This window comes from Pelodiscus sinensis, chromosome 1, assembly GCF_049634645.1.
Source record: "Pelodiscus sinensis isolate JC-2024 chromosome 1, ASM4963464v1, whole genome shotgun sequence".
Taxonomy (NCBI): domain Eukaryota; kingdom Metazoa; phylum Chordata; order Testudines; family Trionychidae; genus Pelodiscus; species Pelodiscus sinensis.
In genome coordinates, this window is record NC_134711.1 from 291,828,608 (window position 1) to 291,853,132 (window position 24,525).

General features: G+C 42.1%; 1 protein-coding gene across 3 annotated transcripts in view; it reads left to right on the plus strand.

Moving 5' to 3' along the window:
* The first annotated feature begins 4,228 nt into the window (after positions 1-4,228).
* Positions 4,229-24,525, plus strand: part of THSD1 (thrombospondin type 1 domain containing 1) — a 36,172-nt gene continuing 15,875 nt past the window's right edge. Inside the window, exons 1-4 of one of the 3 annotated variants that reach the window (XM_075919104.1) lie at positions 4,229-5,280; positions 9,089-9,392; positions 12,095-12,233; positions 22,531-22,585. Coding sequence is in view for 2 of the 3 variants with exons in the window: in XM_075919103.1 (XP_075775218.1) it covers positions 12,158-12,233 (76 nt within the window). In the remaining variant the exon portion in view is untranslated. The remainder of the gene's footprint in view (positions 5,281-9,088; positions 9,393-12,094; positions 12,234-22,530; positions 22,586-24,525) is intronic. The other 2 variants (XM_075919103.1, XM_075919102.1) reach the window with 2 other exon arrangements.

Below are 24,525 nucleotides of genomic sequence, written 5' to 3' on the forward strand. Positions count from 1 at the left end.
TACCAGAACTTTCAGAGCATAGGGCCAAGACTTTCTAGATCTTTACTCTATAAATCAAGATATGCCCAAAAAAGAGACTGACTCCAAGATAGAAATTAAATGTTCTCTTTGAAAAGATTGCAGGAAAAAACCGTTTCAAGCTGGTGTTTTTGGTTCTCTTACAGGGACATAACTCTCACAAACTAAATATATTCTTGTATGGATTTATATTGTAGGTGTTTAGTAATTAACTTTATGTAGGTAGAGTTCTTTTCAGATGCTTGTTTAAATATGGCAACTTTAGATTCCTCCCCTCCATGATAAACATTTTTTAAGACAATGTCAGTTGTGCCCAAGTCAGAACTACAGAATTAGGTCCTTTCTTTCACAGAGGTGTTATGGCTTGATCCACCTGTTGAAACTTCTGGCAATATTCCAAGTGACCCTGATGGTGCTGGATTAATCCTCTAGTCTAGTACAATTATTAAGCCCCAATGAGTTAATCACTTAAAAGGACTGTATGGAGTGGTTGTGATACCATAGAAACAAGAAACAAGCACAAAATGTTTTAGGCTGACAAAGGGTTACTTGGGAGTTAGGGGAATAACCTAGAGCCAATATGAATAAAAGATGAAGTGGTGGGAAGGGATTTACAATTATGGTTCTGTAATATTTTCCACTTTCCTCTTCACTTTAGCTAGTCTCCTTTCACCTATTATTATCAACTCTGCGTTTTTACACTTTGAGAGCTTCTTACTATTTGCTAATAAACTTTTTCTTATTCCTTCATTAATGTGAGCTTGGGTATGTTAGAAATTTCAGCAACTCGAATCTTGCCACATGTCAGCAGTAATGCTTGAACAATTACTGTTTTCAATCTTTCTACTGTCTTGGGTTTTTTTGTTTTGCTTTGTTTTCCAGGAATGTTTTGGGAAAGCCCAAGAGAAGGATAATTGCTAACTTCAGCAGGAACCGTAAACTATTTAAGGGCAACCAGTTTTAATGACAACGAACTAGATGTTTTGTACACTCCTGGCCAGAGATCAATGTTGTTCAAAGAGTTTTATGAAAAAATGTTCCTACTGAAATTTAGTGCTTTAACAAAAATAGACATCAGTTCTTAGAATGACAGCCATGTCTGTTATGTGCAGATATGAGCAAGGTACTATGAAAGAAATAATGATTTTATCTAGGTTTTTATATTGTGCTTGTCACTCTATTATCTGAGCACCTTATAATTTCAACCAGATAGTCACAAACAGGAAATGTTGTTTATTATAAACTATCAAATTATATTGCTTTTACAGAGGTGCTGATACAGCAGAAAGATTGGTATGAAGGACACATGAGCAAAGATAAGGGAGTTAGAAGAGCTGGGTTCTTTTCTTGGTTCTGACAAAACTTCAGCCAAATCGCCTACTGAATCAGTTTACCTAACTATAAAATGGGTATATAAGCTCTGTCACAGGGGTGCCTTGAAGATTACTTACTGGTTGTAATGTACTTTTAGATCAGTGGACGAATGGCATTATAGAAATGCACAGTATTGAGTAAAGTCCTTGTCCAGGTCTTCCATAACCTTTGAATAACTATGAAAGAACTCGATTGTTTTCTTAGGTACTTGTGACTAAATTAGAAAAAAAAAAGTCATATCCATTTAGGAAAAACTTGGTAAAACCTTCACTAATATAAGGGTTTTCCAATATTAAACATGAAGCATGAGTGAGGTATTGATTTTGAGTGATGGAAGTTCAATAGAGCCTCCAGTGGAGAAAGACTTTTACAGCATAATCCCTCTAGTCCCAACTATACAGTCTTAAAATTATTTTACAACTTCTGTACTAAAGGGCTGTGTCTAGACTGGCCAGTTTTTCCAGAAAATCAGCCGCTTTTCCAGAAAAACTTGCCAGCTGTCTACACTGGCCACTTGAATTTCCGCAAAAGCACTGACGATCTCATGTAAGATTGTCAGTGTTTTTGCGGAAATACTATGCTGCTCCCATTCGGGCAAAAGTCCTTTTGCGCAAAACTTTTGCGCAAAAGGGCCAGTGTAGACAGTCCAGATTTGTTTTCCGCAAAAAAGCCCGATCACAAAAATGGCAATTGGGGCTTTTTTGCGGAAAAGCGCATCTAGATTGGCATGGGCGCTTTTCTGCAAAAAGCGCTTTTGTGGAAAAGCGTCTGTGCCAATCTAGACGCTCTGTTCCGAAAATGCTTTTAACGGAAAACTTTTCCGTTAAAAGCATTTCTGGAAAATCATGCCAGTCTAGACATAGCCAAGGAGTAACTGGTTTATCACACATTTCACATGAAGTGCTCTGATACTATGTTATATCTGTTCTTGGCAGCAGAGGAGCCAGTATCTTAAGACACCTATGTGGAGTGAGGTGGTAGCCTTAGTCCATTTCCTAATGCATGCTACCACATAAAACATCCCCATTGCTGGCATGAGCTGGGATTTTTCTTGCCAGAGAGCAGACACACCAAAGACTGAGTTATCTTCTAACTTATGTAGGTTAGGGTTGAGGCATCTCACTGGAGTCTTGTCCTTGGAGAAGTGAGAGGCAGTTTGCAGGGCTACTCTGGTGCTTTGCCTTGTTAATGGTGTTAGAATGCCATAACCTCAAGTAAGATTTGAGAACAAGACTCCAAAACAAATAGACTTTTACAAGTACTAAAAAGTGGGCAGTCATGGCTGCATAAAGGACATGTCCATCAGTTTCAGGAAAAGAGGTGACCCATGTAAGAATATCTATACTTGGGTTGTTACTCTTTACTTTTCATAAAATTGTCCAAATTACTATGCAAGTTTTTCTGACAGCACTCCAGATGGCAGTCTCCCTTTGAAGCATAACACCCTGGACCAAGACTGGCATATGGAAAAGATGGTAACTTACGTTGGTCCCAATGGAGAGGTTTTCACAATGAGTGAATCTAGGAGGACTCAGAGCAATTGCTGGATAGTTTGATAACTTGTGTCGATTGCATGATTTCAATATTTGGGTAAAGCAAGAAATATTCAATGTTTCTGTGTGATTTATCTTCCTACTCTTTTGAATGCAATGTTAACTGTTAATATGTGAAGTTTTGGGTTTTATTTTCAGACAAAAATACAAAATAAATTAATGTTCTTATAAGGAATATCCATAAATGCAGTAGATTCAGCTTAATTGCAATGCAAAAACTTGTGACTGCTGCTCTGGCTTAACTAAAACATTTTATTACTATGTCTTCACCTTAGCTCAAGGAAAGTTTTTCTGCTGCTCTGCTACCTTCTCACTCTCAGATAAAAACATCGGCATTATTCAGTGCGGGGCTTCACCAGTTAGGTAAATAAATCCATATTTATTAGCACCTAATAAAAGTGACCTGTTTTTTTCAGAGGTGCTGCTGCTCAGCCCTCAGTGCTTTAGGATAGAGCCTCTGAAAATCGGGCCATTGATGTAGGCACTAAAATGTGTGGGCTTTTTTGTGCCTAACTTTAGGCAACCACACTTGAAAATTTTGGCCATTGTGCCTTCGAATGGTCTTTTTATGTAGTCATTGTGTTCTGGTTATAATGTCTCCCCCAGCCTACTTATTCTCCACACCCACACACCTAGCATAAGGCACAAAACCCAGAGAAGTTCAGGAGAAGACAGGGCCAGCCCATTTGACTAAGTGGCTGGTGGAGAGTATGTGGTGGTAGCACTTGGCATAGAGATGCTTGGCTCTTCCTACCAGCCCATACTTTTTGTATTTTGTTCTTCTCTTAGGAGAGGAGCACTTTACCATTTACTTTGAAGCAGATGCTGGAGACACAACTGGATGTGTACATTAAACTGTTTCAGAGATTTTTATCAGAACTGACCTCATGTGGAACAGGGGTTGTTCTCAAGCTGGGAGGATTGGGCTGAGGAAGACTCAGGAATGTGTTTGTACTGAGGAGGCTGGTTGAAAATACAAATGTCTGAAACATATTGGCTACGTCTACACTGGCATGAATTTCCGAAAATGCTTTTAACGGAAAAGTTTTCCGTTAAAAGCATTTTTGGAAAAGCCCATCTAGATTGGCAGGATGGTTTTCCGCAAAAGCACTTTTTGCGGAAAAGCGTCCGTGGCCAATCTAGACGCGGTTTTCCGCAAAAAAGCCCCGATCGCCATTTTCGTGATCGGGGCTTTTTTGCGGAAAACAGTACTATGCTGTCTACACTGGCCCTTTTGGGCAAAAGTCTTTTGGAAAAAGACTTTTGCCTGAACGGGAGCAGCATAGTTTTTACGGAAAAGCACTGATGATTTTACATGAGATCGTCAGTGCTTTTCTGGAAATTCAAGTGGCCAGTGTAGACAGCTGGCAAGTTTTTCTGGAAAAGCTGCTGATTTTCCGGAAAAACTTGCCAGTCTAGACACAGCCATGGAGAAGGTCCTTAGGCCTACTCTATACTAAGCCAGGAAGGTTGGCTTAAGGTATGCAACTCCAGCTATGCAAAATGCGTAGCTGGAGTCAGCTTATCTTAAGCGTCCTAGTGGTATCCACACATTGGGAGCAAATGCTCCTGTAGGCTTCCCTTACTCCTGGCAAAAAGAGGCATACCCAGCACTGGCAGGGACTATCCCCAGTGTTCAGTTTACTGGTTTATATTAGATCCCATAAATCACCAGAAGATTGACCACCAGAGTGTGGATCTTGGGATAAGTACAGATGTGCCTTATGAGAATAGCCACACTGGGACAGACCAAAGGTCTATCTAGCCCAGTGTCCTGTCCTCTTTCAGTGGCCAATGCCAGATGCCCCAGAGGGAATGAACAGAACAAGCATCAAGTGACCCATCTGCTGTGGCAATCAGAGACTGGGACAATAGTGACATCCCTGCCCATCCTGGCTAAGAGCCATTGATTGACCTGCCTCCATGAATGTATCTAGTTCCTCTTTGGCCCGTCAGGGTCCCTAAGGAGTGAGAGAGTTAAACTATTTTGTCTCTGCCTGAAAGAGGCAGGGGCGGGCTAATGCGCTGGTGGCTGGGCTCCAGCAAGCGGGACCTGGGCCAGCAAGCTCGGCCGGGGCTGGCTCCGCGGGTTCGGCCCAGCCAGGCTGAGCTCAGGGTTCCTGCCCGCTGCGCTGCGGGCGGGGGAGCGCTGCACGGGCGTGGCCATCCCTCCCCCGGGCCGGGCCCCGCCCCGCTCCGGGCGCCCTGTCTCAGTCCCGCTCCCCGCGGCGTGGGCAGAGCGATGCCAGTCACGGGGCTGGCTCCTCTCAGCTGCTGCGGCGCCTCCGCGGGAGAGACTGGCAGCGGTGCGGGCGCGCGGTGCTTCCCGCCGCAGGTAGGGGCTCTGGGCGCTGCACCGGCCGCCCAGGGCTTAACATGGGCAGCGGGTGGCCGGGACGAGCCTGCTACGCTTCGGGTGCAGGGACCATGGCCGGGTCTGGGAGCAGCTCCCAGCCTAGGGGAGCCGCGTCCCGCCGGTGCGCACCGCCCGGCTTGGGCTCTGGTGGGCGGGTGTGAGCTGGCCGGTGTATACTACACTGGCCATGCCCGCCGCATTTTCCCAGGCAGAGTGACTCAGCGCCCGCGAGCCGCTGGTTCCCTTCCCCGGCCGCCTGCTTCAGCCCGTGGGACAGATCCTGCCTTCAGCGGACCCTAAGCAGCCTCCTCCGTTTCTATGAGAGTGGAGCTGTCGAGAGAACTTGGCTCCGGAATTGTTCGTACACGCTTCTACAGAGCTTTACTTCGCCTTAGTAATGCGCACTCACTTATTTTGAGCCCTCTTGACATTTTTTCATATGAAAATATTTCCTATATTGTAATGCAAACAATTAATCATACGGACTTTCTTTTGTATTCCCAGAGTTAAGGTTGTTTGTGCCGCAGTTAAAAATGTAACACACTTCATTTCTCCAACACCTTTTTTTCTAACCCCAATTAGCCTTTCCAACACCTCCTACTTTATTTTTGGCAAAACAAAGCAAAACCAAAACACTTGTCTTTTATACATATGCTGCTGTGCTCTCAAGTACAGAAAATGCTTAAAGCAATAGAACCTGCAGAAAAATGTGTGAATGCAGCTATTTGTGGTTAAAATATTTTAACAGTACAGCCCGAAAAAGATCATCTGGAAATTTAGTGTTTCTCAGCCAAACTAGTTCAAACTTTTGCTGACTAACAAATCTCAATATCTAAAACATTTGTATCAGTCTTTGTTATGATATGAAGCATGGACCTTCTATGAACATGTGTTGTGAGAAATGATCTGTTTAGTCACTGATAAGCTTCAATAACCTTGCTAGCTGAAAACTTATAACCAGACTCGATGCAAATGCAAAACAAAATCTTATCTTTAGTTGGACTCTTGTTTTTATTGAGCAACATCTCTAGTTTAAATCAATGGAGTATGGGGAGTATGAATAGAGTATGGGGAGATATGTGTTCAATTTCCAGCTCTGTGAGAGACTTCTTATGAAACTTTGGGCAAATCATTTGGGCCTTGATCCTCAAAAGTAGCTCCTACTTCCATATTTAAATCAATGGAAATTAGGAGCCTAAATACCTTTGAAGATCTTGCTCTGAGCATCTGTACTTCAATTCTCCATCTGTGAAACTGACATACTTTGGTGATGAGAACCATAGAAGTAACTAGATATTAACACACAATCATGTTAATTAACATATGCTCACATGATATTATAGACATATTGCCTGTCTACAACTAGTGCCAATTCTGGGTTTTTGTTTCCCTCTTTCTCCAGAATCTCAGACTGCCCACTTATAGAGTCACAGGGAAGGTTATTAAGCACCAGATTTGATCTGATTGTTTTTTCTTATCCATTTGCAAAATTCACATAGACTGCGTCTAGACTGGCGTGATTTTACGGAAATACTTTTAACGGAGAAGTTTTTCCATTAAAAGTATTTCCGCAAAAGCGCGTCTAGATTGGCACGGATGCTTTTGCGCAAAAAGTGATTTTGCGCAAAAGCATCCGTGGCCAGTCTAGACGTGATTTTGCGCAAGAAAGCCCCGATTGCCATTTTAGCCATCAGGGCCTTTTTGCACAAAACAGTTCTTCCCTGTCTACACTGGCCCTCTTGCGCATGTATTCTTGCGCAAGAGGGCTTTTTCCCGAGCGGGAGCGTGAAAGTATTTGCGCAAGAAGCACTGATTTTGTACATTACAAAGTCAGTGCTCTTGCACAAATTCAAGCGGCCAGTGTAGACAGCTGGCAAGTTTTTGTGCAAAAGCAGCTGCTTTTGCTCAAAATCTTGCCAGTCTAGACGCCCCCATAGTGTTTTGTTTATACTATACATGATGGTGTATAGTGGTACAAGGGCTCTATTGGCATAGATTTGGGCTTAGTTATGGAGTTGTCCAGAAAGAATGCTCATAAGAATTACACGCTCTCATATGTATTGTTTGTTTTTAAAAGTGAGCATCAAATCTTTTTAAGTTCAACATTAATTTTATTAATACTAGTTTTTCCTATTCTTTTGCCAACATTTTTTATCATTTCTTTATGCTACCCATCTCTTTGCTTTACCAATCTGTTGTCTCTAGCTTTATACTTGTATACCAAACTATTTGGGGTGGATACCATCTGTTTTGTTATGTCCCCAGAACAGTGGGGTGGTAATCCAGGTCTTGTGTCCCTAGGCACTGCTGTAGTACATATAGTTAATATCAGTTTGAATATTCTTACTTACCATGTACAGCTTTTGAATGAAAGGGAAAAAAGAATATAACAGTTTTTGAGGTTTCTAAAATATTGAAAATACTCTTTTGTATAGGTTCAAAATCACCAAAAATTCATATATAAAATGAAATCACTAGAAAGCCTAGATATCATGGATTCATAGTTTGAGTAGTAACTGTGACCATCTTGTCTGACCTCCTGTATAACACAAGCCATAGAACTTACCTGAAATATTTCCCGCAGTATATTTGTTTAAAAAAAATTCAGTCTTGATTTTAATCCATTTTCTAATTCTCTCTACATGTTTCTAAAGCTTGTGGTTTGTTATTGTTCAGACTCAACCAGATTCTCAGTTGGTACAAATCAGTGTAGCTCAATTCAGAAAAGCATCGCTATAGAGTAGAGTCAAGGAAGAATTAAACACCACAGAAAAGATTTTAAACGGGAAAGAAAAGAAAGTCATAAGGATATGAGATTGGATGCTTAAATTCAGTTTCTGATGCTACCAAGCACAATTGAGTATATTTAATTCTTGACATTTATTATTTATTCTTGCTTAAAAGTTCTCTCAAATCTCCTGATATTTAGTAAACTCATCATTCATCCGTCTTAGCAGACTTTCAACAGAAATCTCATCCATATAAATGCTCTCTAAACTAGTTCTAGGGGTCCCAAGACTGAAGGTTGCTGGCCACTTGTTGTGAGGTGCTGAGCACACTAGCCATGCTGATGTCAATAAGATCTCAGCTCAGCACTTGGCGAGACTGGGCCTCAAATGTTGGCTGAAGCAGATTTTACCATCTCTGCAGTAATATTTTTCCTATACATAGCATTTCTAGTGCCATCAACGTCTTTTAAATTAAGACTTACAATTTGAATAAAACCACATATAATAACAACGCAAAATTGTCTTGCTCCTATCATGACCAACACAGATCAGCTTTTCTTAAAATATGCCATCTAAACTACTCTGTTAATAATGAACTGGGAGGCTTTATTAGAGGCACTGAAATTTCCAGCAGGTATTAACCTTTAGGAATCAGCTAATGCTAAAAGGAGTTAAAGAAATACTGGAGAAAATGATTAATCGTCTTTTCTGAAATACAGATAATACATATAAGTAGAACTAAAAGATATAATATTCTTTTCACTGTTTATGCTGTTTGCTTGCTTTTTTCCATTCTTTTCATTTTGGATAATATAAAGGAATTAGTTTAATACTTGTGCAGATATTACGTTTCTGGATCATTTCACTCTCGAGTTCTCAAGCACTAGTAAAATGCTTCAATGTCTAGGTTGCAAATCCTGCTAAAGAATGTTTATTAATGAACAAACATGAAGGACCCTGTTTTTCACTAGAACTTTAAAAAAAATCCTGGCAACATTTCTGTAGGTGTTAAGTTTTGTAATTTATTTTTCTCAACTTTTTTCTTTTTGGTCTTACAGCTCCACTGTAAAAACTGGCCCGTTTCTTGATGAGCTGGTAGGGGGCACTAATGTGTGGATGCCAGAACTACTGTGGAGGAGACGCCCAATCATGAGTCTTGAGAGGAGCCAGTCCAGACTTGATTCTCTTCACTTGCCTGTCTATGGAACCCATCTCATCCTCCAACACTTCTCTCCTCTCCTGCTGCTACTTGGTCCCACCCAGCTCCCGAAGCCAAGAGTTCCTGAGAACAGGGAGGCATTGGCATATTGTTAGCATTGCATCTGAGCAGAGAAGCCAGGAAGGAAGTGGCTGATGGCTCAGGTAAGAAGCATGGATCTCTATGTCTATTGCCGGGGAGGCAGAGGTGTCCAGAGCTTCTCAGGGTGGGTAGAAGAGAGTAAGAGAAGATTGGGGATCTGAGTGTGAGGAGGAGGGGAAAGCACTTTCTGTTGGGGAAAATTGCAGGAGTCTCCAAACCTATAGTGGGCCATAATTGTGAGAGTGGAAAGATGTTGCTTAAAGCCAAGTTTATTTTATAACCTTATTGAACTAAATCCTTAAATAGCATTTATTAAGTATCTGGTTAATTATCGAAGGTCCTTTCTTAAAGGAAGTGTGTAGTGTATAGTCTGCCTTATAGGGGTACTTACATTGCTTTAAAAAGGGAATATTTGCATCTACCTGTCATCTCTCATCTTAAAATTAGATTGCAAACTCTTTTGGGCATGAACTCATTCTTTGTTATGTTAGAACACTGTCTCGCATAGTGGGGTAGACTAGAAGGCACATAATAATTGCCTTGCATGGATAATACTGCCTTTTGGGAGGGTCTTATCTTCTGAACTTATTGTTTTTGCTGCTATCATAGTGCATATCTATTGATTTTTTTTTTTTTTACTACAAAGATCGTGAAGATTTACTTGATGCACTTTAAAACAAAATTGTGGTTACTCTAGTCTACACAAGTGGAATAAAATTTAAAAAACGTATTTTAGAACGAACTTTCAAAAATGGCATCTATAATTGTGGTCACAACCAACGCAGGTGAAATTGTCAAAATTTAAACTTCAAAATATCTGTTATCACCAATGAAATAAAAGGGGAAAATGTCATAGCACCTTCCCCAATGATCAATAGCAAGGATGTGCAAATAATCACTGTTAGATCTACAATTTTATTAAATATATTGATAAATTTGAACTAAAGCGCAGTTTGAGAATCAGTGGCAGATTTGTATTGATTCATTTTATGCTAATGAAGAATCTCTGAAACACAAACAACAAAACAGTTAACTGAAAGTTAAGTTATTAATGGTTTTATATATGCAAACCCTGGAATAAATTGTCTAAATACGTTGTGGAATCTCCATCATTAGAGACTTCAAGAGCAGGTTAGACGAACAGCCGTCTGGGATAGTCTTGGTAACACTTAGTGCTGCTGTGATACATGATTGCACTAGATGACGAGGTCCCTTACAGTCTTACGATTCTACGATTATATGCATACTAGCATTAATCCCTCCATATCAGCATTTGCCAAGGTCAGAATCCAGGTTGTAGTCTCAATTTTGGCCAATCTCTACTTTGTAAACAATATTGCTTTAGCACATCCAGGACCTTCAATGTAAGGTGACTATTGCAGCTATTGCCATAGGATTGCTATCCAGGCCTTAACAGATGGGTGGGGAAGTGAGTATGACACATGAGGGGGCACAAGGGGTCACATGCCCTAAATGCCATGGATGGGAGGGGCCAGCCAGAAGCCAGCGGAGGGGGGGGGACTAGCAGGGCTGGGGGTGCCAGCACGAGCATGGAGAGTTTGATCCCCCCGCCTGCGCACTCGCTGGCAGTGGTGGGGGAAGCAGAGCAAGGCAGCCCCACTTCTGCTCACCTGGCGCGCCACTCAGGGGGATGGGACAGAATTGCCCCTGTGTAAATCACACCTACTGGGTGTGGTTCACTGTCCCATGCAGTGGCACTTACAGCGAGCAAGAATGAGTTTCCCCTGTAGCCCTAGCTGAGAGTCAAATGCCTTTTAGCTCAAGTGGTACAGGCTCGTGCATTAAGCTCCAGAGGTCCCAGGTTTGGTTCCACCTGTTGGCGTTACACATGCCCTCTGTGTTGGGAAGCAGAGTGATGTGGGCAGGGGAGCAAAATGAGCTGGGGCCACTTTGCTCTGCTTCTCCCCCCAGTGCTGGTGTGAGGGGGATCAGACCCCTGCTGCTGGTGCCAGACCCCCAGCACTGTTAGTTCCCCAGGCTGCCCCAGTTGTGGAAAGAGGCAGGATGGGCGCAAAGACAGGGAGGGGTGGAGCCTGGGCTGGAGCACTTCCCTGGGTGAGGGGGGGGGGGCTCACATGACCCATGACTCCTCAGGTTCCTTCTCACCAATAGCCTCTGGTTGGAAGGGTAAAGCGATAAGATAATTTCATTGTTCTGATACAGGAACTGCTTTGCATATATGTAGCTGATTGCAAGGTGGCTAGGAGAGGAAATGGAGACGCAGGTGAAAGTGGGCTGGTATGGGATGGGTACAGTGTACTGGTAAGAACTGGCCACCAGTACTGGCCAGTATATGGCCATTATTAAAGCTGTGGCAGCACTTTAATGTTGCTGCCTCCCTTTGCTCCCCCTGTCAATGGCTCTGCTGTAGGGTTCAGCAGTGCTGCCTATGGGAGGTGGGGGAGGGAGCAAAAGGGGCAGTTGCCCCAGAGCCTGAAGATTTAAAAGGGCCTGGGGCTCCCAGCCCCTTCAAATCACCACTGGAGCATGGGGCTTCTGGACTGCAGAAATCTGCCCCAATCCTTCTGCCCCTTCCGGCGGCACAAAGCTGCCCTCTCACTTTACCAAGGACACTGATGCACTGGCAAGTCCTGGCATTTACTTTCACCCCTAACTGGATATATTGTTTAATACTATTAATGCATTATTACTATTGTCAAAAGTTTTCCAACTAATGTTCAGGTTTTTTCTTTTATGAAGCAAATTTAACAGGGTTGTAATTTTTTTACGTTTTAATTTTCAGGTGTTCTTGAAAACAGTGCCTGTGTTTTGGGAGTGGAAAAGGACATGAGGAATAAAAGGACCTATGAGCCCAATGATCAGAATGAAACAGATGTTGAAAGATTTTTCAAATCTATTGTTAGTTGTGCTTTGTGATTACGGTGAGTATTGTAACTCTAAAAGGAGTACTGTGGATATATATCTGAAGTCATTTAAAATATTAAGGGGTAGTGGTATTAATAGATGATCTGATGCATTGGGAGCATACACAGAATCTTTCCCCGGAGTACCCAGAATATAGTCTTGGACTTATGAAAAGGCTGTAATTGTGTCAGAACATAAAGAAGACTCTCTCCATCTGTAGATTGGTTCAGAAAAAGAAACAGAATAACCTGAACCAGGTTCATACACAGGAATTTCTCTGGCATGGGGTACTTTTTCTTTGTAAACGTGCAAGCAACTTTTTTTAAATATAAAGGAGTTCAAAATAGTCATGCAATGAGTTAGCATAAGAAAGTTAATGAAAAATTTGAGTGGAAACTGATTGGTAAAATGATTTTATTATAACATACTAAAAATGTACACAGTAATAAGGTCTTGTAGAAATTACCTTCTGGAACAGGGCTGGGCAAGATGCAGACTAGCAGCTGGATCCAGCCCACCTAACGCTTCGATTTGACCTGAGAACTGCATCTGGCAGCTTTCTATTTATATGCTGGTGCCCATATCACTGAATTTCTAGGCGGTGGCTCAGGCAGCAGGATCCTGTTTAAATGGCTCACAGCTCTCAGTAGCAGTGCTACCCTGGCAGGGGCTAGAGCTGAGTCTTTTAAATAGCCACAGCAATCCTGGGCAGCAGACAGGCAATGCAGTAGCAGTGGGGCTGGGAGCCACAAGCTCTTTGCTATGTTTTAATTCAAAGCCTCTAGCCCCAGACAACTCTGAGGGGGGGCTAGTCCTCAGCCCTGCCCCTTTTACCCCAGGCCCCTCCTCTTCCTGGGGTGGAGCCAGTCTGTGACCATGTACCAAAATTCATTAATTGGCCCCCCTGCAAAAACTATTTCCCACTATTGGTTCTGGGATCTTGCTGTAATGAAAAACAATACAGCCACTTCCTGACTTAGAAACACACTGACTTATGACCATCTGTACTTACGACCAACCTCCCATTAACCCCATTATAATAATTTTGAGTTTTTTGAACAGCGTGGGCAGCGCGTTTAAGGGTATTTCCACATAACAGAAATGGTACTAAACGTAAAAGATAAGACTTAGCAGCTAAATTGGAGAACTGCTCTTCAAGCTTTTTAGTGATATGAGCCAAGAACAGAGCTGCCATATTTCCTCTGTAGTATTCCTCTGGAGTAGTTGCTGTGGCATTTTGCCAGTGAACCTGTCTACCAACTATTCAAGGCATAGAAGGCTCCACATTGACAGCATGGGCTGACCATACTGCATACTGATAGATTCTGCCAAATTCCTCATTTATATTTTCTGATATAATGCTAGAAGGTTTTTTTAACCTCAGCTATCTCCTTGTATGTGCTGACAATATCTATTGTTTTGCTTTTGCAATTTGACTGAAATACCTGACAAATGAGGTACAATTTTAAAAATGAATGTGGTGCTAAAGTCAAATCATGCAAGACATGCAAGACATGCAAGCAAGCTGTTGGCCTCTGCTTTGCCATTCGACATTCTGGTAAACTTCTCCACATTGGTCTCAATTAATTCTATGAGCAATTAATTCCAAGGCTGTAATAATAAACAGGTATGCTTGGTAGAAGTATTGATATGCAATATGTTTTACTGACCACCTTGTCCTGCACAAATGTATCAATACCTTGCGACCCTGTGACTTCGGTAATTCTTTGCTGATGATGGACAAAAGCAGACTTTAATGCTTCGGACTGCTCAGGAAAAACAAGCAGCAAGACTTCAGCTTGACCATAGTGATTCATACAGTTGTCAAACCATAGGAATGAACAATTAGAAAGTTGAGACCATGTGAACTGCAGTGTACATATACTGCTTCCAGTGATAGTTCTCTTAAGCGACGCTGTACTCTGACATTATCACTTGACATGTTTGCTGCACCATTGTAGCCCTGTCTTCTTATTTTTGATACATCCAGTCCTAGTTCATTTACAGTTCTGATAATACTATTGGTGGTGTATTCACTAGTAATTATTTCCAAAGACAAAAAGGCCAAGAAGTCTTCTAGAATATTCTTATTTTTGTCCACAAAATGAACACACAATGCCAGCTCTTCTTTGTTATGACTAGATACTTTATCAGCCATGATATTGAAGAAAGATGCAGCCTTTATCTCTTCAGCTAGTTTTTGGCAAATAATATCATGATCAATTATGTCCATTCATTCTAAATTCTTGGTGATGTATATTTGGCATTGTGGTTATTCAAACAAATGCTGAATATATGATCATGCAGAATAGGGTCTTTTCTGGGTATCATTTGCAGTACTGCTAAGAAGTTGCCACAGTTGCCTGCGACATCCTCATCTGAGGTTTCTGAAAGTTTTATATGATCTCCATGTAATGCTATACATCGTTTTCCATAGAAAAGGATGGCTTCAGACACAGACTTGATAATGTGGCTGTTTTGAGGGGGGGGTTGTTTGTTTGTTTTATATGATCAATTCATAATAGTTATGGATGCTTTTTTTCTGGCTCCATTACAGACTGTTTTAGGTGTTCTGCAGAAATCATAGAAATGTTATTGTATTTTGTTTGCTAATGATCTTTAGCCTCCTCATCAATTTTGTGCCATTTGATAAAGGGACTATTGACAAATTGCTTACATTTACTCCTTTTGTCTTCTGGAACCATAACTGTGCAATAAATCCAAAAGGCAGCATCTAGTGAGGGATAATATAACGTCCACTTGTAGTCATACAGAGATACCTATACTTGAATTTGGGATTACATTTATGCAGAACCCTGGAGGGAAAAATGTAGTCCCTCGGCAGAATGTAGTGTTCAGTGAGCAAGTGGCATTTTTGAATAGGTGGGAGTGAATTAACAACTTGGATTATCTCTTCTTTCATCATCGTGGCAGTCAAAATAGTACTAATACAGGCAGTCCCCGGGTTACGTACAAGATAGGGACTGTAGGTTTGTTCTTAAGTTGAATTTGTACGTAAGTCGGAACTGGCGTCCAGATTCAGCTGCTGCTGAAACTGACCAGCGGCTGACTACAGGAAGCCCGAGGCAGAGTTTCTCTGCCCCGGGCTTCCTGGAATCAGCCACTGATCAGTTTCAACAGTGGCTGAATCTGGATGCCTGGAACAGAGCAGCTGGGGCGCTGCCGGGTAGGTCCCCGCAGCGCGACACCTCGGTGCTGCGGGGACCAACCCGACAGAACCCCAGCTGCTCTACCCCAGGGTCCCCAAGTCAGCTGCTGCTGAAACTGATCAGCGGCTGATTCCAGGAAGCCCGGGGCAGAGCAACTCTGCCTCCAGCTTCCTGTAGTCAGCCTCTGGTCAGTTTCAGCAGCGGCTGACTTGGGGACGCTTGGGGGCAGAGCAGCTGGGGTGCTGCTGGGTAGGTCCAACCCGGCAGCGCCCCAGCTGCTCTACCACAGGCGTCCGGGAGAAAAGCCTGGTCTGCTCGGGGGGGGAGGGGCGCAGCTAGTGCGCCCCCCCCCCAGCAGACCAGGGAGACACGGGCGGCGGGACCGCCCAAACACACCGCGGTTCCGCCGCCCGCATCCTCTGCGGCTTTGCTCCGCGTCTCCCTGGTCTCGCCCCGGAGGACACGGGCATTGGGAACGCGGTGCGTCTGGGCGGTCCTGCCACCCGCGTCCTCCGGGGCGAGAAAAGCCCGGTTCGTAAGTACGGATCCGACATAAGTCGGATCCGCGTAACTCGGGGACTGCCTGTATCATCAACAGAAAGACTAACTGCTTCTGTCTTCCTCACACTTTTAATCTCTAATAGATTGCTTTCTTCATATGAATGACATTCACTGATTTAAAATCCTGATTCTACATGGTCTGATTGCTGATAGACTATAGCTGATTCTTGATTTTCATCTGTATTCCTGTCTGTCTCAGCCACAGCCTTCCTAGCCTTTACAAAAGCATCTATCTTCGTGCAAGGCTTGGCTGTGGCCTTTCATTTTCTTCCCTGTGGCTCTTTTCTCCCCATAGTGATATTTAAATATGGTTTGAATATGATGGTAACTACATCAAGCTGGAGGAGGGAGGGTAGTGCAGCAGCCGCACCCCAGTACCTCTGCTGAGGGGCAGGAGAGGCAGCTGCCTTAACCACAGCTACAGGCAGAGCCAAAAAGAAACAGAAAATCCCTGGTCATCCCATCTCCCTCCCCTAGAACAGGAGTCAGATTGGGCTTGGGGGGCGGGGCTGGGTTCCAAAGTGCCACTAAAAGGGAGTGGCCTCCCCAGCTAGCTTGGCAGCCTCAGCCCCATTCTGTGCCTGGCCTCTGCCGCAGCTTGCAGTGGGGCTCTTACTAAAGAGTAACGTGGGGCAGCCCATATGCCAGAGCTCCAGTCTGGCACCGGCAGCCACACTCTGCAGCCTGTGGCTTCCTTTGCTTTGGCTGCACATAGTGAGGAGGTGGCCCATGAATTGCACTGCTTGCACATGGCTGCCAGCACCCTGCTGAGGGGCACCATGAAGGGACTGGATCCTCCCTCGCTGGCTGGCATAGGGGAGGGGCTGACATCAGACAGACAGACAGACAGACAGACAGACAGACAGACAGACAGACACACTCTCTCTCTCTCTCTCTCTCTTTCTCTCTCTCTCTCTCTCTCTCTCTCTCTCTCTCTCTCTCTCTCTCTCTCTCTCTCTCTCTCTACAGGCCTGAGAGTTATTAAAGACTGAACCTACCCTGTTACATGAACCCATATCTTTACTCCCAGAATTATGCCAAGAGATCAGTTTCACATTTAACAAGCCTTTCAGTTGTAATAGGGTAGGATGTAATCTGGCTCACAATAGAAATGGGGGCATTTGTTTTTTTGTGTTTGAATGTAGCTGTCAACTCCCTGTCATTTTAATCATACAACTTTAACTAAAAAAGTCAACAATCTGATATTGAGAGACGTGGTGAAGATAAATGTTTTATCCACCTACATCTGGGTGAAATGTAATATTACAACGTCTACAACTTTTTGAGAGAACAACCCTGTATAAAACCATTACCTAGTTACCCCACAAATATAAAAGTCATGAATCCTGTACTTTAATGGAACTTTGTTGCATCAGTCTAAATTACAAGGTGAGGGTAGGGACGGTAAATCCTCATGATAATATTTTTAGTATTTTAGGTCATGTAGTGACAATATTTTTTTATATAAAGAATGTTCTGTAGTCCTAAAAATAACTGTCAAGCAATTTTGTATATATACAAATTTACCTTTCATTTCACCCATCTATTTCCTTCTCTTCTTTAAAAACAACAAGAAGTCCCGTGGCTCCTTAGAAACTAACAGATTTATTAAGGCATAAGCTTTTGTGAGTAAAACTCACTTCATTCCCATCTCTCTACATCAAAAGCACATATTAAAAATGCCTGTATAATCTGAAATATTGTCTTGCAGTAAAATAAAATATTCTTCTTACATCTTATCCTTACTTATATGTACATAACATAACATAAGAACATAAGAACGGCCCTACTGGGTCAGACCAAAGGTCCTTCTAGCCCAGTATCCTGTCTGCCGGCAGTGGCCAGCACCAGGTGCCCCAGAGAGGGTGGACCGAAGACAATGATCAAGCGATTTGTCTCCTGCCATCTCTCTCCAGCCTCTGACAAACAGAGGCCAAGGACCATTTTATCCCTGGCTAATAGCCTTTTATGGACCTAACCTCCATGAAATTATCTAGCTTCTCTTTAAACTCTATTATAGTCCTAGCCTTCACAGCCTCCTCTGGCAAGGAGTTCCAAAGGTTGACTACACGCTGTGTGAAGAAGAACTTTCTTTTATTCGTTTTAAACCTGCTACCCATTAATTTCATTTGGTGACCTCTAGTTCTTCTATTTAGGGAACTAATAAATCACTTTTCTTTATCGGCCCTCTCCACGCCACTCATGATTTTATAGACCGCTATCATATCCCCCCTCAGTCTCCTTTTTTCTAAACTGAAAAGTCCCAGTCATTTTAACCTCTCCTCATATGGGACCCGTTCCAAACCCCTAATCATTTTAGTTGCCCTTTTCTGAACCCTTTCCAAGGCCAAAATATCTTTTTTGAGGTGAGGAGACCACATCTGTACACAGTATTCAAGATGTGGGCGTACCATAATTTTATACAGGGGCAGTAAGATATTCTGTGTCTTATTTTCTATCCCTTTCCTAATAATTCCTAGCATCCTATTTGCCTTTTTGACCGCCGCTGCACACTGTGTGGAAGTTTTTAGAGAACTGTCCACGATAACTCCAAGATCCCTTTCCTGATTTGTCGTAGCCAAATTAGCCCCCATCATACTGTACGTATAGTTGGGGTTATTTTTCCCAATGTGCATTACTTTACACTTATCCACATTAAATTTCATTTGCAATTTTGCTGCCCAATCACTGAGTTTGGTGAGATCATCTTGGAGTCCCTCACAGTCTGCTTCTGTCTTGACTATCCTAAACAGTTTTGTATCATCTGCAAACTTTACTACCTCACTGCTTACCCCTTTCTCCAGATCATTTATGAATAAGTTGAAAAGGATTGGTCCCAGGACTGACCCTTGGGGGACACCACTAGTTACCCCTCTCCAATCTGAAAATTTACCATTTATTCCTACCCTTTGTTTCCTGTCTTTTAACCAGTTCTCAATCCAAGAAAGGACCTTTCCTCTTATCCCATGGCCATGTAATTTACACAAGAGCCTTTGGTGAGGGACCTTGTCAAAGGCTTTCTGAAAATCCAAGTATACTATATCTACTGGATCCCCCTTATCTGCATGCTTGTTAACCCCTTCAAAGAACTCTAATAGATTAGTAAGACAGGATTTCCCTTTACAGAAACCATGTTGACTTTTGTCCAACAAATTATGTTCTTCTACATGCTTCACAATTTTATTCTTTACTATTGTTTTGACTAATTTGCCCGGTACTGAAGTTAGACTTACCGGTCTGTAATTGCCAGGATCGCCTCTAGAGCCCTTTTTAAATATTGGTGTCACGTTGGCTACCTTCCAGTCATTAGGTACGGAAGCCGATTTAAAGGATCGGTTACAAACTACAGATAATAGCTCAGCAATTTCCCATTTGAGTTCTTTTAGAACCCTTGGATGAATGCCATCTGGTCCTGGAGATTTGTTAACATTAAGTTTTTCTATTTGTTCCAAAACCTCCTCTAATGACACTTCAGTCCAGGACAGTTCCTCAGATTCACCACCCACAAAGGATGGTGCAGATTCGGGAATCTCCCCAACGTCCTCAGCTGTGAAGACTGAAGCAAAGAAATCATTTAGTTTCTCCGCAATGGCTTTATCGTCCTTGATTGCTCCTTTTATAGCTTGATCATCTAGGGGACCCACAGGTTTTTTAGCAGGCTTCCTGCTTCTAATGTACTTAAAAAACATTTTGTTATTTCTTTTTGAGTTTTTGGCTAGCTGTTCCTCAAAATCTTTTTTTGCTTTTCTTATTACATGTTTACACTTGATTTGACAGTGTTTATGTTCCTTTCTATTTATCTCACTAAATTCTAAGAAATTAGAATAATACCCAGAAATAAAAAACTCTGATTGCAAAATCAGACAGGTCTTGTAATAACTGCATTGACAGGTCATTGGCATCACAACCAGGACCCACAAACATGAAAGGCTGAAAGCAAACCAAGGCAGGCTATCCATGCCACTGGGACCCCAGATACAACCCAAAAAACCTGGAAAGCAGTGGTAATATGCAATGGAAGTTGGCTGTCCCTATTCTGGGCCCTTCTGAAAGTCATGAAGTGCCTGCTCTGTCAGTGTATGACCAGACTATTCCTACTCCTATACAAAGATAGGGGAAGGACTGTCCAACTGGGCAAGTCTAAGTCAAAGTGCGCCAACGCAATGACAACAGCTTCCCAACAATGTCCACTTTCCAAGATTTACTATATGATTCATATTAAAGTCAATGGCAGGTACATCACTACAACCACACATACTGCTTCTATTTCTTAGTGTATGTCTACATTTACTACGCTACAGCAGCACAGCTGTACTTCTATAGCACTTCAGTGTAGACATTACCTACACCCACAGGAGGGCTTCTCCCATGGCCGGAGGTACCCTGCCTACCTGAGAGGTAGTAACTAGGGTAACAGAAGAATTATTTTGTCAACCTAGTACGGTCTACACTGGGGTTAAGTTGATATAACTATGTTTCTGAGGGGTGTGGAGTTTTCATAACTATACTGCTGTAAATTCCTAGTATATAAACAAGACTTTACAGTACTATACAGTCTGTATCAATAAGGTAAATAGGAATCAAACACACAAGTAGCAATGAACATAGTTAAGGTTGCTTGATTTTTCCATTATAAGACCCTATCATTAGTTGCGTATAGCATTGCCAAACTTAAACCATTTGGGCTGAGATCTACCATATTGTACATCTGCCAAAGACGGAGTTTTCGTATTTCAGCTAAAATGGTTCATCCCTTTTAAGAATGAGATTGTTTGTTTGGCCCAGTGAAATAATTCTTTCAACCGTTGAGCAAAACTAGAACCTCTGTGCTATGGAGTAGATACCCGACATTTGGCTGAGAAGTCACCCTCATGTCAGGGATGTGGCATTTGATGGTCCCTACAGATATTTGCCCAAATCTGGCATCTGTTCCTCATAGCTCTTATTTATCAACCAGACTACACATGCTGCATCCCCACAGAGATTGAGCATTCACCATTGCAGCCTCTGAGCTCTACTGTCCCTGAAATTGCTCCTACTGGTTTCCAAAGCATTGAACTTTGGAGCTAAGAGTAGGTGCCAGGAATGGAAGACCAAGAGCAAGCAGGGTGGGTAGGAGGGAAGACTGGAGGAGGCAGGAATGCAGCTATGGGAGAAAGAAGAGGACAGGAGATCAGGATGAAGGGGGATAGGAATAGAGGCAGGAATGAAGAAAAACCTAGAGACAGGCAGAAGCTGAGAAGAATGGGTTATGGAAAGGGCAGAGGAAGAGAAAAGTATAGGAGCAGAAAGGGACTGGGAGAAGGTGGTGAAAGGAGCAAGTTACGCTCCTCTAGGATACCTGGAATGGAAACATTATTCATGAGACTCACCATTCCTTTGCTGTTCAGCAAGTGCCTGTGAAACCCACTGACAAAATGTATGTCTCATCCCTGTCTAGTGGCTGTCCACATTGAACGTAACAGCCTAGTATTGTAACATATTGATGCCCTGAGTTGATGGTCAATATGGTTCTATATGATGAATTATTTTTGTCTTTCAATTTTTAATTAGGAAATTATTAGAGCTGGTTCAGAAGGATCAACATCAAAACAAAATGTTTAAAGTGACTGAACCCATTTTTTTCAGTTTTTAGTTTGTGAAAAATTTGAGATTTTGAGATTTTGACTTTTCATCCTGAGTCAGTCCTGGAACCATTTTCAAAATCTTAAAAATGTTCAGGAGATGGGAAAACCATTTCCTGCTCAACTCTAGACATTACATTTTTTTTAAACATACTGTGAAATATGGGCTCTGGCCACCTGCTCTGAAAGCAAATTGGAGATCATTGGCTGCTGTCTGGTTGCCCAGCTCTGAAGAAAGCAGCTTGGTCAGCAGCACAGAAGTAAGAGTGGTATGTTAATTGCTGCTGCTGGCGGCAGTACTGCCTTCAGAGCTGAGTGCTCGTGCAGCAGCCATTGCTCTCCTGCCACCCAGCTTCAGGCAGACACACCAATTAGCAGCATTGGAGAAGTGAGTGTGGTAATACCATGACCCTCTAATAGGTTTGTTAAAGTTGTGACCTCTTTTGGGTTGGGACCCCAAGTTTAAGAAGTACTGCAGAGAAATCACATATTTTTTGTGGGTTGGTCATGGCATAAATAGCACATTTCACAAATGTGTAACAGATCCACTGTTGATACTGCTGTTGATACTGTGACCAACTCATGAAAAATGTGTGATTTCTCCACATTTTATGTAGGCCCTTAATTATGATACAGTCTTTAATTATATGTTCACATACCTTAATTTTCCCCGCAGGGCCTCTGTCTTATTCAGAGCACGAGTTGGATGTACTTTAGGGGTGAATCAGAGTTGTATAATGAATAAGGCTATTTTTGTAGAAGTTGCAAGGTGTGTAGTGACTGAGGCTGGGAGTTGCATGAAGAGGAAGAATAGATAGTTGCATGGATAAGGCAGTTGAATAGTGCCCTGGAGAAGTGGATTCTATCCCTGCTTCTTCCACAGAGTTTCTGTATGATGCTGGGTAAGTCATGTCAGCAAAAATTCTCACAAGTGGCCCGTGTCTGTTCCTCACTTTCAGAATGCCTCTTTTGCCAAAGTGCTGAACGCTCGCAACTTCAACTGATACCAGTGAAGTAAGTCACACAGCACAGCACCTCTGTGAAGCAGAGAAGTGTCATTCTCATTATGCAGATAACTTCCCTGTGCCTCAGATTTCTAAGTGATTGCCTATGTTCTCACAGAATTATAGCAGAGCTGGGATCAGAACTGTGATTTCTCTAGGTCCTGTTCATTACGTACTGTTTTTTCCTGCTAGTCAAAGCATGTTTCAGAATAGTTTGGTAACCTGCACAAGCATTGTCATGTCACAATTATATTTAAATAAAACCATACTGTTTATAATGAAATGACATACTCATAGCTGGGCGGGGGGTGGGGGAAGTAATGCTACTCTCTTTAGCCAGCTCTGTGATGCAAATAGGTAAAATGAGTTTTCAAAGAGGCTTCATTAAGGGCACATGAGCAAACTGTCCCACTGCATAGGAAAGGTGGGAAGTATGGCTATTGGTTGGCACTGTGGCTTAATCAGGAGATCTTTGAGTTTCACATCACTAAAGGAGAGTGCTACAAAAAGTGGAAACTAGGTCAAATTACAAAGGAGGAATATAAACAAACTACACAAGCATGTAGGGAAAAAAGTAGAAAGGCCAAGGCATGAAATGAGATTAAACTAGCTGGAGATATAAAGAGTAACAAGAAAATATTCTGGAAATTAATTAGAAGCAAGAGGAAGACCAAGGACAGGCCTGCTACTCAATGAGGGGGGAAAATAATAACAGAAAATATGAAAATGGAAGAAGTGCTAAAAGTTTTTTTGTTTCAGTTTTCACCAGAGAAAGATTGATAGTGATCATAGGTCTAACATAGCGAAGATCAGTGAAAACGAGGTAGAATCTGAGGCTAAATTAGGGAAAGAACAAGTTAAAAATTATTTAGGCAAGTTAGATGTTTTCATGTCATCAGGGCCTATACACCCTAGAATACTCAGTGTAACTGAGGAGATATTTGAGCCATTATCTTAAAAACTCATCTCATGGAAGACAGGAAAGATTCCAGAGCACTGGAAAAGGGAAAATGTAGTACGAGCCTATAAAAAGGAAAATAAGGAGAACCTAGGGAATTACAGACCAGTCAACTTAACTTCAGTATCTGGAAAGATAATGGAGCAAATAATGAAGGAATCAGTTTGACAATTCCTAAATGATAATAAGGTGATAAATAACATTACCATGGATTTGTCCAGAACAAATTATATCAAACAAACATAATACTTTGACAGAGTAACAAGCCTCATTGATAGGCAAGAAGTGGCATATATGGTATATATTGACTTTGACTTTCCATAAACACATTATGGAAATACAACCTAGATGGGACTACTATAAGGTTGGTGCCTAACTGGTTGGAAAGCTGTAGTTATTGGTGGGTCACAATAAAGCTTGAAATGTATATTAAATGGGGTCCCACAGAAATCAGTCCCTGGGTTTGATTCTGTTTGATACCTTCATCAGTGATTTATATAATGGCATAGAGAATATTCTTATTAAGTTTGTTGAAAATCCCAAATTGGAGGGGTTGCAAGTGCTTTGGAAGATAGGATTACAATTTAAGATGATCTGGACAAATTGGAGAATTGGACTGAAGTAAATAAGATGAAATTCAATAAGGACAAATGCAAAATATTCCCTTTAGGAAGGAACAATCAATTGCACACATACAAAATGATAGTCTAGGAGGGAGTACTATGGAAAGGAATCTGGAAAGAACCACAAGTTAAATACCAGTCAAGAGTGTAACTGTTGCAAAAACAAATCTCATTCTAGGGTGCATTAGCAGAAGTATTGTAAGCAAGGCACATATAGTAATTCTTCTGCTCTACTCTGCACTGATTAGACCTCAACTGGAACGTTGTGTCCAGGTCTGGGCACCACATTTCAAGAAAGACGTGGACAGACTGAAAAAAGCCGAGAAGAGAACAACAAAAACTATTAAAGATTAAAAAAACATGACCTAT